This window comes from Pundamilia nyererei, unplaced genomic scaffold, assembly GCF_000239375.1.
Source record: "Pundamilia nyererei isolate P.nyererei 1_Seehausen unplaced genomic scaffold, PunNye1.0 scaffold00233, whole genome shotgun sequence".
Taxonomy (NCBI): domain Eukaryota; kingdom Metazoa; phylum Chordata; class Actinopteri; order Cichliformes; family Cichlidae; genus Pundamilia; species Pundamilia nyererei.
In genome coordinates this window covers 507576-521474 of record NW_005187634.1, presented here as the reverse complement: position 1 = coordinate 521474, position 13899 = coordinate 507576, and the positions used below count along the sequence as shown (strand labels likewise).

At 37.4% G+C, this 13899-nt stretch overlaps 1 protein-coding gene across 1 annotated transcript in view; it reads left to right on the top strand.

The window, feature by feature from the left end:
* The window catches only part of igdcc4 (immunoglobulin superfamily, DCC subclass, member 4), a 50072-nt gene extending 39693 nt beyond the window's left edge, over positions 1 to 10379 (top strand). Inside the window, exons 11-20 of the mRNA XM_005748896.1 lie at positions 688 to 900; positions 1167 to 1265; positions 1423 to 1609; positions 2721 to 2848; positions 5292 to 5462; positions 5596 to 5724; positions 6855 to 6957; positions 7073 to 7253; positions 7481 to 7609; positions 8344 to 10379. Of these exons, the coding sequence (XP_005748953.1) occupies positions 688 to 900; positions 1167 to 1265; positions 1423 to 1609; positions 2721 to 2848; positions 5292 to 5462; positions 5596 to 5724; positions 6855 to 6957; positions 7073 to 7253; positions 7481 to 7609; positions 8344 to 8862 (1859 nt within the window). The 3' untranslated portion in view covers positions 8863 to 10379. The remainder of the gene's footprint in view (positions 1 to 687; positions 901 to 1166; positions 1266 to 1422; positions 1610 to 2720; positions 2849 to 5291; positions 5463 to 5595; positions 5725 to 6854; positions 6958 to 7072; positions 7254 to 7480; positions 7610 to 8343) is intronic.
* The last annotated feature ends 3520 nt before the right edge of the window (positions 10380 to 13899 follow it).

Below are 13899 nucleotides of genomic sequence, written 5' to 3'. Positions count from 1 at the left end.
AGATGCAAGCTTAATTCTGCACATTCTGACATCATTGGCAGGTTTAGTTCACCACAAAACAATTCTTGCACAAAATTGCTCACAACAAGGATGTTTTTTGGGGTTTTTTAGTTTTTTTTTTTAGTTTGGTCATCATTTCATGAAAGAGCTGAGGCTGCTGAATTTTTCAAGCTGAGCCATTTAATTCCATCATAATAGAGAGAGGACAGACATCTCAATACAGACAATAGCTCCGAAATCAAGTAAATCACACCTAAATAATCTAGATCAATGATGGGAAATTAATTTTCCAATGGAGCTAAATAAGAAACTGGGACTGTGTTGGAGAGCCGCACCAATAAGCCATCAACAACAGTCCCAGATAGATAATATTAGATGCCTGAAAAATAATATTGGACTGAAAAATCCCTCTGTAACATGTCTCACAACATTAACAACTCTAAGTAATTAGATCCATGCATGGGCACACCCTTCACTCTCCTTTCTCCTGGTTTTGGAACTCACATAACTTCACACTATACTATAAAACACAGAATAGATGAACTGCCTACTGTACTCATGGGATATCAGGTAGCAGCACTATAAGCATCTTATGAAATTATAGCTGTCATGAAAGTCTGATGGTTCATTTAATTAATACATGTATCTGGAATTAATTCCTTTTTTTTCATTTTTTGTTTTTTCAAGTGATCTTTGCTCCTAATGAGCTGAAAGTTAGAGCCAGTGTGAACACACTTAATGTCACATGGCAGCCCTCACCCAATCACACGTTGGTCTCTGGTTACAAGCTGTCCTGTCGAGAAGTCGAGGCTGAAGAGACGGCCAATGGGGAAAGGACAACTCAGACACACACCATCAGGCTCCGTAAGAAGGCTAGATATCATCTCCTCACTGGGCTGGGTACGTTTTTGGAATGTTTGATTCAAGGCAGATGACTGCTGGGTTTTTTATTTACCCCTGTCCTTGGCAGAAAAGTAAAATGAAAAGTAAAAAACAAAAAACAAATTCAACATTTCTTTGAAAAATATCATTCACGTTAGAGCATTTGGCTACAGGTACCACCACAAATGCCCATTGTTGTTAGCATGCACCATCCTTAGAGATCTCTAGTTGTGCATAATAGGAACATCATTGTGTCTCCTTCTGTTCCTGTATATTGGTATCAGGCCCTGACCGACAGTTTGAGGTGAGGCTATGGGCATTCAATAAACAGACAGATGGAGCAGCTGCAGTGTGGAAGGGAAAGACAGAAAAGCCTCATGCACGTAAGCCTTCTTTTTGAATCTGTACATGCACAAATAAATGAATGAATGCAACACATTTATGTCTTGACCTTCATCACCTCTATGGTGTGATGAAAAAGAAAACAAAAATTACACTTTCCAAGAATCAAAGAAAGTAAAGCTCACTTCCATGTTAAAGCACCAACAACGCCTGGGCCACCACCTCCATTGCCCCCGAGCAATATCCAAGCCACAGCCAACAGCTCTACTTCCATCTGGCTGCGATGGGAGAAACCGCGGTTCAACAATGTACACATCATCGACTACACAGTGCGCTGCAGCCCAGCAGGAACCACCAACGCATCCATGGTTTCCTATTACACCAGGTCAGAATACCAGGCTACACATGTGAAATTCAATGATGTTTGCAATATGTAAGCGATATTGCACCTGAATGGCGCAAATCCTGATAAAGTCACTTTGACTAAGCCTATTTAAAAGTGGTCTTAGTAACTATAAAAAGGACTTTAATAAGAACTCTAATACTCAGATAAACATCTTTAGAAATAACATATAACCTCAAGAGATGTAATATTGTTAGAATGAAATTGGCCCTAAGAATTACAGATTCCTGTGTTTTTTTGTACACTCTTGGTATTTGAACTGATTAACCCTCTCCCCTTGAAAACCGCTTTAAAAACACCTGTTTGCTTGCTTTCTTCTCTAAGAGCAGCTTGGATTCATTTCTTAAAAGAAACTGTTTTCTATTCACTAGCAGACAGTGTATTTTCATTATCAGTCTTCAGAGTATATAATTAAATGTCATATTAAAAATAATATGACATTTAATTCTAAAAGTTCTTAGACGTATTTCTACAAGTTTTCGTCTATATTGACATGATAGCAGCACATCGTTGCTGCAGATTTGTCAGGTGCACATGTGAGATGAGACTCTCTCATTCTATCACATATCAAAGGTTGTCTGTTGGTAACTATGAAGGCCATTTGAGTACAGCGAGCTTATGTTCAGGACCAGAATGATTTGAGCTTTGTGGCATGGCACGTTATCCTGCTGGAAGTAGCCATCGAAAGATGAGCACACTGAGGTCAATAATTGACAAACAGTATCTGCAACAATACTCGGGTAGACTATGAGATTGAAGCCATTATGCCTCCGCCAGGCTGAACTATCGACATTGTCAAACTATCTTTTTGTTTACTTCAGATTTTGACCCTACCATCTTCTGTTGCAGCAGAAATAAAAACTCATCACACCAGACAATAGATGTCCAATCTTCTATTGTCCAATTTTGGTGAGACTGTGCAAATTATATCCTCAGTTTCCTCTTCTTAGGCAGGAGTGACACCTGGTGTGGTCTTCTGCTGTTGTAGCAGAAGACCACTGTCATTTAAGACAGCACATGTGTGTTTTTCCATGTGATTTTGACATAACCTATACTACTACCCATTCAGGACTCTCATCTTTGTATATTCCAGCTCTGCACAAGAGATTTTGCTTGGGGCACTGAAACCCTTCACTCGCTATGAGCTGGCAGTGCAGTCTAATGGAGCAAATGTGGTAGGACCCTTTAGCGGCACTGTGGAAGAGTCCACTCTCACTGACCGTAAGTTTTCAGCTTCAACCTGGATATTTCAGAGTTGGTTTTCTGTATGCTGTTGATGAAAAAAAAACAAGCACTAAATCTACTGTAGATGGTTCTTGACACATATTTGGTTCAAGAACTCATATTAAATATGCACTTCAAGTGAATCCTCCAGCCATCAGGTCTTCTTTCATGTATGTGAAGCAGAGAAATGAAAAATCCTTTCTTTCATATTGTTTGCGGTCCACTTGAGTAAGTCACTTAACCTTAACATCTCATGAAGAACTACTCTGAGCCAAAAGAGAAAATGTGCTTTTAAATGCATATCGATGTGTAGGACCCTGTTTCCTGCAGAAATAGAGAGTACATGACAAGGAAACTACAATATTTCTTTCTTTCTTTTAAGTGGGCAAATAAAAAAAGGAATTGTGTATATTTTAAGCCCTCCGTAATAAATTCATCTCAAAATAGAGTTATAAAATCTCCTTCCTACCCTTTAACAGGTGGCAGACGAAGTTCACTCTCATTCATTTCTAAGGTTTTACACATGAGAGCAGAATTTAAAACAAGAATCTAGCCCTTTAAAATGATTTAAACACAACCTCAGATGAACAACACATGACATACTACATGATGTCAGCCAAAATGCAGAAGCAGTGTATGATAAACTAAGTACACTCCATGGTTCAGTAATGTTTAAAACCACCTTTAGCAACAATAAATTCAAGTAACTTGAAGTAATTATTTACTGTTTAAACTAATCAGTCTCTCACATTGTTGCGGAGGAATTTTGGCCCACTCTTCTTTACACTGTTGCTTCAGTTCTTTAAGGTTTGTGAGAATATATTTATGCACGGCTTAAGGTCTTGCCACAGCATTTCAATCTGATTGAGGTCATGACTTTAACAGAAACTTGCTGCACCTTATGTTTTTGCAATCCTGTTGTAGATTTGCAGATTGACCTGTGATGTCCCTTTGCAGCCAAGTTTTAGCTGGCAGACGGCCTAACATTTGACAAAGGTTTTGTAAAGATATGCTCGGTTTGGTGTTCTATAGATATAATGGTGTGCATTATTTGCTGTGCATAAACAGAAATCTGTTCATATTTTTCTTTTACCCTTTTTGGACATTATTTACTGTTTGCTACAGCAGCAAAAGTCAAGAAATATTCAGAATTACCTCTAAATAATAATAATTTAAAAATTGCATCTAAAGAAAATAACATAATGAAAATGTGCAAGATTTAACCTTTTGATTTAAACATATTCCAAAAGGCACTATCTTAGTAGGAAACTACTAAAACCCCTGCTTTTATACTTACACTTGCTGACTGATCATCAGTAGCAACCAGGTGCTGCTAATCAAGTGTGTTTGATTAGCAGCAAGGGTGCACCTCACACACTGCTTCTGCTAGCAAACCTATACAAACAAACATACATACCCTACGATCATTATTGTTTGATGCCGATATGTTATATTGTGCCATACTATTATATATTATGACATTTCATTTAGTGTTTAATTGAGCCTTCAAATGTACAAATACGTACGATTGCAGGATTTGTTTAAAATATTTGTATATAACATGTCCTAGGGAAGGCTTATGCAAAGTTTCATCAAGACTGATCCACCTATCTTGGAGGAGATGGGGAACATACAAACATGCATGCATATATGCTCCGATCATTATAGCATAATGATGATATTGCCTTGGTGTATTATGTTACGTGTTGTCGTTCATCTTTCAGGTCATGTTTAAATAATTTTAGAACCTGCTAAGGACCAGATGGTTTTTTTTCTGTGTCCTGATAAACGAAAACACAGAACTTAAAAATAGTGCACTTTTTTCATATGACTGTAACAACACACCCCTTTATAAAAGTTGAGCTTTTTGTTGGATTAACTTATGATTATTATGCCAGTTTTATTAAATTGTGTCAATGTTCTTCTCCAGCTAGCAAGGTAATTGTATGCAGTTCATCCTCAGATGGTGCAGCTTATGGGTATGAAGGTGTGCGCTTGTGGATGCAAGTGAGTGTGTGCTCATTCATGTAAAAATCAGCATGTTGGCTGGCTAGTGGTTTGCAAACATAGAAATAAGCAGGCGGTGATAATGACTGACAGCTTTAATAAAACACCCAAGTGTAGTAGTAGCTCTCACTCTGGCCAACAACTTCTCTCCCAGATGTGAGTGATAAATGCTGAGTGGGCCACTTTTAATAATAACATTGACACCAGTAACCCCATCATGCTCTCCACTACTGTGTGTGATCACCTGGGCCCCTTGTCCTTTCTCCTATTGCCCTGCACGTCCCTCTCTCCTGTACCCAGGTGGTAGGGACATGAGGACACAGATGGTTGTCACACAAATATCAAATCCCCCACAATGACAATATACATTCTCCAGCTGTGAGGCCTCATTTCTGGGCTCTAATTACTGACCTGACCCTCCCTTCCCCTCCAGGGCCTTCCACACCTCCCGAGGAGCTGCAGCTGACTACGCTGGACTCCTCGTCGGTGCTGGTGAGCTGGCACCCTCCACTGGAGCCTAATGGTATCATCATCAGCTACTGGATTTTGTACAGTGGCAACCTCAGTGAGCCAGAGCATTTATGGAAGAATGTCTCCCAGGATGGTGGGTGTTTCTTTTCACGACACATAAACAGCATTAAATGTATATTTTATCTTTATATTTACAGTAATATTTGCTCTCTCTATGAGAGAACACATTATTTTGCCTATTTTAAGATTTGTTTTCTCTCTCACAGGAAGTATTACCAGTGTAGAGGTCCAGGGATTGGCCAGTGGCACTAGATATTTTTTTAAGGTGGGGGCATCTACTGAGGTGGGGCCAGGGCCTTACTCACCTATAAAGGAAGTTCACACAAGCCATCAAGGTATGTGTCAAGCAGAGGTTATATGGGTTATATAAAACTGCAGTTTTGCAAACCATGAAAATGCATTATTTTCATGGTACTGTAAAAGATTTAATGTCGTTTTATATAGTCCTGTGGGAAAGCAGAAGTTACCGGTTTCCTCTGTTTTTTGTTTTCTAATCTTTCTCGCTGTGTTACAAGCACACATACACTCTTAATGATAGTCTCACACTTCCTGTATATGCACATAGTCCTTCTAATTAAAGTAAGTAATTTGTCTCAGCTGGCAGAGAAAGACTAGCTTTCCATAAGCTTGTTATTTCTCTTCTCCTAGTCTGCATCTTAAATATATTAAAATGTCAGATATCAAAGGGTGGCTTCATCAGTGACCCCAGGGTTAATTTTCAATTACTGCTTTGTGTACATAACAGAATTTGTACTTTCTTTACTCTCATGTCAATTTGTGATTAGGCTTGCAGTCTCACTACATACTTTTTAATTCCATCAGTCAGCGTTTTAGCTTTCGTAATTATTAAATGCCCTGCTTTTCTTTAAACACAGAGCCATTAACTTCCCCAAGAACTATTAAGGATTAAAGCACGAGTTAGGAGTTATGCTGAGGACATGCTATCTGGAATATTTTTATCAGTGCTAGAAGCAGCAAAATGCTTTTTTGTTTTGTTTTTTCTTTTCAGGCAATTGTCCTAATAAAGAAAGGTAGAGTAACAGTTTTTTTTTTTTTGTTCATATGGGCTTTAATAGTGTTTGCAAATAGCAGTGGAAGTGGGACTCAGGTAGCTAGTCGGCTGGGAAAGAGAACTCCTGCCATCTGTTTCCTCTCCTCTTCTAATCTAAACTGCTAAAAACACGCAGCATAAATTCATTTTAATGAAGGTCTGCTCTTAAATGTTGCCCATCGCTTTGCTGCTATAAGCTTGACTTACCTGAAGAAATCAGTGCATTTTAGCAGGCCTTATATAACAGACCTGCACAAGTTTTACAAATAATAGTATTTTTGTACAATTCATGAATCTCAGGTAGCAGATCAAATATCAAAAGTTATAGTCAGTATATCTGGAAGAGCAAAAAAGCCCTGTTGTTTATACTAATAGATTTTTTTTCTATTTCCATGTTATCTCAATTTTTAACAGAGCTGGACATCCATGCAGTGACAGGCATTATAGTGGGTGTGTGCCTAGGACTGATATGCATCCTCCTTTGCATGTGTTTCAGCTTTCGTAACAGCAAATCCAGGTATGATTACTCTAGAGTTTTAGCACTCATACAGTGGCTTACTTGTTTTACTGCTTATGAACAAAAGGACACGTAAAATAGAATGTATCTGTGTGTTAATGTTTGCTCTAAATAGGGAGCTATCTGGGGTTCTGGACTCTACAGCTGTGATACCTCAGTATAAGAGAGGAGGCTGCCCCATTCCCTCCAACATACCAGAGTGCAGCAACAGCTATGAGTTGGAGACATTGATGCCGGCAGGTAGCCAAGAGTCTGGTCAACTGCCAGCAGAGGCCCCAGAAGAGCAGAGTCTGATGGCAAGTGATAATCCATTGAATGGGGAAGGTGATGCCCTTGCACCTGAACCCAAGGTCTACATCTTCAAGGGGAAAGTTTATTTTTAGATGGGCATTGGATATTTTCTCTCTATGTGTTGTATATATAGAAACTTTCCCCTTTTTTCATTTTTTTTCTTTATAACTCTCACATTTTGTTGAGGGAAAATACTGATTCTGGTGTTTCAACTATGTTGTTCATTTTATAGGCTGCCTGGAACGGCTCTGTAAGCCATAACTGGGCCAACAGAATCACAAGATACAAAGACACCCTAATAGAAGATTCTCCAACACTCGTGAATGGAGCTCTCAACATGCTAATCACTGATAATGGCATGGTAATTTATTGAACAAAATATGACTTACATTGTATATAAGGCAACAACTGTTCTCTCAAAGACTTTCTCCAACTGTATTTCTAATTTACAGTTTAGTAAACCCAGCCGCACATCACATGTTGCTAGATCTTTCATGCTTACACCCTATTAAACTTTTAAATCAACGAATAATACATTTCAGAATGAGGTTAACAAAATTTGTAACTGGCGATTGATTTTACCACCTGAAATCATTATTTTCACTGGCAGATGCTATCATAAACATCAGGCTAATTAAGCTAAATTTAGCTGCGACAATTGACTTTTTAATGCATCCAGTCTCTAAATGAGGACTTTAATGTGCATTGGATGGCTTTAAACAGTAGATAATATTGTTTTTATAAAGTAAAATATTGTTTTCAAAGACTATGTCCCAAGTTGCACATCACCAGGGCAGCATATTCACCTCTTTGAGCTATAAAAAAAGAGGGGAAAAAAGCATATTTTTTGCATTTAATCTCAGCGCTAGTTAATTCCAACATTAATAATTTGTTTATTAAATGTAGTTAGTTAAGTACTTTGTTTTTAGCTGATGAAGCTAGTTGGCTGGGTATGCTAAGAAAAGTAACATCCTACATTAGCACAGGCATTGTGGGTAAATGAACAAATGAAGAACTGTCAGAGAATTCATTTGTTCGGGGTGATAAACTAATAAAAAGAAAATCTCATGTAACAGTGACACTGTTTCATTGCAGGAAGAAGATAATTTGAGTACATCCATGTGCAGTAACCAGGTTGAGGCAGAAGTCATTGTTCATTCTGAGCTTTTGGACACAGGGAGGGAGAAAGAAGAGGAGGGCTATCAAAACACAGATTCTAACACCACCTTGGGACCCTCATTGTCAGAGGAAAAGTATTCCTCTTTGAGCCAGCCGAGTTCGCAAGAAGAAGAGGAACATCTAGAAAAACTGTCACTATCCCAAAGCTCCTCAAATCTTCCCTCAGTAAAGCTGGTGGCTACTTACAATGGGGAAATTGAAGATACAGGACACCAGCTGACTGCAGACACAGCACCACATCAGGAAATGGGTCTAACCAATGGTTTCCATTCTCCTAAGATTGTGCTGAGGTCAGAGCGTCTGGAAAATGGGGACTCTAGACACTGTCCATCTGCAGCAGGGAAAGCCATCTCTCCTGGCCTGTCCCCTTCCCCCTTTGTCAGCACCGGACTTGTCCACTCTACCTCAGCAGCACACAGTTATCTGTGCCCATAGCCTCTGCATGCAGGGCATCAACCCCATATGGATTTTCTTTTATGTACCCAGGAAAAAAAAACCCAAGGATTATTTTTATGCACCTCATTATTAGCTTTCTTTCTCTTCCTTGCAAAGTTTTATAGGTACTTTGAATCCATTGTTTCATACTTGTGTATATAGAGTAAACATATACGGTATATTTTTAGTGGTAGAGTACTGTATATGGGTATGCATTCTCTATCATTGCAACCACAGTTTCCTCTGGGTCTTTCCTATCCATAGGAAGGAAAAAGATTTAACCAAGCAGACGGACATGAATTGGAGAAGGTATTTCTCACTGTGTCGTAAATGGCTCTGTTCCACTCAGGAATGAGAAAAGGCCAGGAATTTTCCGTGAGTGAGTGCTTGGACAGGTTATCATCACTGATGAATGGATTGGAAGCACAGGGTCTCCCTGGGTTTGGTAGTGTGGATGCTACTTTAGTGTGGCACTTAGGAATAAGCCTTAAAGAGTATCTTCACACTCTGCAAGTGCAGAACACCTGTGCCTCTCTCCAGCCACCTGCTGTCTCAGGGTCCACAGCCACACACACACACACATACACACACATACAAACACACAGAAAGCTAAAAACCTCGCTAATTCCTCGATATTGCATGTAAAATTCAAACAGTCATGTGTAAACACACATTTAGATACATTTCATGACTGGAATGTGGGGGTCTCAGGTGCCTAATTATTCTAGGTGCATTTATAACCTCTGTATATTTCTAAATATTACATTGAGTCCAAGTACAAAAAATGTCAATTGGAAACATATGAAGTATACAGATGTGGAACGTGAAGTATTCTTTTCCAAAATGCCATATATCCCTGTGGTGTGATTTTGTAATCCAGGGACAATTGAAAAGTAAAACATGTTTTCTTTTGGTTTTTATATGTCATTTATGGAATTATAGTATTTAGATGTTTATTTTGGTATTGGTTTGTGTTGATGGGAGTACTAGAGGAGGTGTTACAACTGTACATCTGTAGTCCACTCTCCTTTCTTTAGCTCCTAAATGGGGATGCACCATTGTCCCTACTATTGTCAAGATACTGTGCCATTGTGTCAAGATACTTTTTTCCCCTCTGTAAATGTATTTTTAATATGAAATACTTGCCACAATTCAAAGTATATAGTGTATTTGACTTGATTCTGCCTGACTCGAAATGTCCACAACTCTTTGCATTGATTTTGACAGACATCAACAAGATCAGCTAGAAAGGAAGGAAAAAATACACAGTGCTTAACAAATTTATTAGTCAGCGAAAAGTGTGGTTTATGCCATTGCTGAACCTGACTAACAGTACTGATACCTACCCAAATCTTTTTTTTCTGTAACGGTCAGTATGTACAATCTCTAATTGAAATCATATTTCTTATGTTAAATTATAAATATTGTTGTTAGCAATGAATTTTCAAATTTACTATTATACAAAAAAAAAAAGCTGAAGAATAGTAAAGCCAAATTACAGTTATCTAGCCTTCATGAACACAAAAAAATAGTTTTAGTGGTTGGATGTTACAATATGCTTTATAAATTTCTGATTTCTCAGAGATGTTCAGTGAGCTGGTCGACATTTGGGTATAAAAATACAAAAATTCTATATTTAGTTTTCAATGTGTATTTAACAGACTTCTAAAATATTTCTGTTTTCTTGTTTTTATGACAGGTCATCTAATAAATTTGTTCAGCACTATATGGGATCCATTTTTTAATGGTTTTTTTTTATCTTTGAAATTGTTCCTTTTATATTCAATCAGTCATTTTCAAAATTAAAACGTTCATATTACAAGCAGTGATTCAGCATCGGTTCAAGGAGGGTAGAGACTGGTGCATCCCTACTTCTTATCAACAGCACTACCTCATTTCTTTTCAGGACGGTTTCCAGTGTGATTTAAGTAGTTTTATGTAACTAGCACCTTTTGAGATCTTATTCTTAACTTGTCTGATTTTACAGCATTTAATATTTGAAGGAATAATCGTCCTGCAGTGACTGTATGTGTTATGTCAAACTGGAAATTATGTCTCTTTAGTGCGTTGCAGCTTCCTCTCAGATTTCTAATAGATTGTGTCTGTCAGTGTAAAGTTACCCTTTCCTGCAACATTGCTCTACTGAAAAAAAAAATACATAACCCTATGGCTTTGATGTGATGCATCTGAAACTCATCCACCCAGTGGCATGTGGTTTCAGAACTATACTTCCAGTCAAAGTAGAACCAAATACAGGAACGTTCTACCAGTTTCTGTAATCCGGTCATTCAATCCAATGTTAGGGTTTTTATTGGGTTCTAATGATAAACAAAATGTTGGAATATGACTTTTTTGAATTCAAGTTGCCCTAAATATAAGGTAAAATTGTGAAAATACTTGAAGCAGTCTATCAAATTGGGTTTTTTTTTCTTGCCTGCTTCAGGTCACTAATGTATAATAAGAGTTCTGGCCTGGATACTTAGTGCATGATGACAAGGACGTGCGACACTCATTACTCATCAGACAAAGTAATTCATAGCTACAGATGGCTCAAGTCTTTGCATACCTTTTACAACTTACATTTTCAAAAGGCTTTATCAGGTGCTTCACTTCAAAAAGAGAGTTTTTAAAATGATAATACTGTTCTGGGGGGACTTTTCTTTTCTTTTTTTTCTTTTTTTTTCTGTAGATTCAACTCTAAAACAATAGCAGGTCCGCAGAGCTTGTGAGCAGTAATAATAATGTCATCTATCTCAAAATATAATATTAGCATTGAGTCAAGCCCTGTTTATGATGTCTCATCTTCTCTCAGGTTGTTTTTCTAGCAGTGATAAAGGAGCTCAAATACTTCAGCAGCAGAAATGTAAATTGTTGTTTGTTGACATTAATGAACAAAGCTCAGTGTGTTCAGTGTTCCTGCTAAAAATGCTTTCCTTGCCAAAATTTCTCAAATTTTTTTTTTGCCTTGACCTTTATCTACCCAACATCAAAGTATGACTGCCATTTATTTATTTATTTTTCACATACAATAGCAGTCATTTACAGACAGAAATGAATGTGTGGAAACCCTGTGTGAAACACTGATTGGAAATTCATTAAGAAAGAAAGTGAAATTTGTTGCATCTGGATGATTCACTGCCAGTTACAGAAATTATTATTACACATCTTCAAAATGCCACATTAAAAAGGTCTGGCACTCAGTTTAAGGTTTGTCTAACCCACTTAAGTGGTCCATAGAAGGCAAATCAACCAAATGCTCACATGGTAAAAAATTGCTGCTGCACTATTGTGCACACAAGTCTAAACTGGTAAGCATGTTTTACATGTGACCATTTTCCAAACAGTGATTTCCAAGCAGGTTTCCTTTTGCTAGTAAAGTAGCATACCTGCTATGATATACAATTTAAAGGTTTAGTGAACAATGCAGCCACAGCTTTCTGACTCGTGCTTTAAGATTTTGCCTTTTATAAAAGTTAAAGCAAAGCACCAACTTTTTTTAAATTTTATTTTACACGCGAAATTCACTGTTACTGATCTCTACTTAGCGCCTACTCTAAGTAGGTATCCTTAAAAGGCATGTATGTCCTGAGTACTGGCAGAAACATTCTCAAAAGCATTCCAGTTTGATATCTTCAACATACCTCTCTCAGTCCAAGTCAGCCATGATGAGCCATGCTCAGAAAAGAAGTACTAATTCACTCATAATGTGCAACTTCTGTTTGGATAAGCTTTGTGTTTGGATGGAAATCACTGAATCAAGGCAATGTTAGAAAATCACAGTGAAAATGTACAATGACAAAAAAAAAATCTTATGAGCAAAGATTTAATGAAGCTCACAACTATCATTTTCATTTTCAAAACACTGCACTGAATGTAGGTGCTGTTCTTTCAGACTCTATTGTCACTGCACATAAAGTGTAGCCATAGAGATGGTATATTCTCTATACCAATGCACCATTTTTTGTCATGGACAATTTAAAACAATTGAAAATTAGTTAGTTTGTGCTTGGGAGTTAATCAAGTAAAGACACCATCACATCCACCATGAAGGAATTTAATTTCATGATGTTGCAGTTGCCAAAATCTAATGTAAAATCTTAGGTAGACATAGTTTAATGCTCTCCCCCCAACTGATATTTCACTTCTATCAGGTTGTTTCACTTATGTATTAAGTCTTGATGCAGTAGTGAATTATTATGGTGTGTGGAGGTGACAGAGGATATGAAATGGCGATTAGCATAACCCTGCCTGCAGCATAAATGATGTATACTCTCCTAATAGGAGCTCTGTTAACACTATTAGCCACTCTTTTGAGTATATGTATAAAACCTTGGTTTCTTTGTACACCTTTTTGTTGGCTAGAACAATCACATTTCTAAAGAAAAATTGACTCATTCTCTCATTTTGTAGAGAAGATAATTACTTTGATAATTATGTTGATTTTGTCTTCTTTTTGTAAGGGTTAATTAAAATACTATACCTCATGTTGGTAAGTTCATTTGATTCTGATCAGTCTCTTGATACTGCACATTTTGTAAACAAGTAGAACATTAAAGGTAAGAATACTGTTGTTTTGTTAGCCAAGTGTTTTCACAGAGGATGGGACTTGTGTTTCATTTTACCTCAGTGTGAGTTTTTACTCATTATAGTGACTTGGATTGTCTAGTCCTGCACTGAGGAGTTCAACACATGAGAGGAGGGATTAAAGGAAACCATTCAAATGTTGTTTATTATTTGGCAATATGAGTAATTACCAAGATTTTCTAAAAGTTTAAAATCATATATTTAGTTTTCAATGTGTATTTAACAGACTTAAAAAAATGTCTAAATCTGCTAAACTGTAAACTAAAGTATTTTTTTTCCTAGGGAGAAGGGCTAAAGAGAACCCCTCCTGAGGCAGGTTATACCTCTCAGTGCAGATAGATTTCTATAGAAATAAAAGTCTCTTCTCAACTCAGGTCTCCCATCTTTGCATAAAAGGATCATGCCTGCATATTCAATTCAGATACGTGTCATGTGTTGTCAAACAAAGCCTCA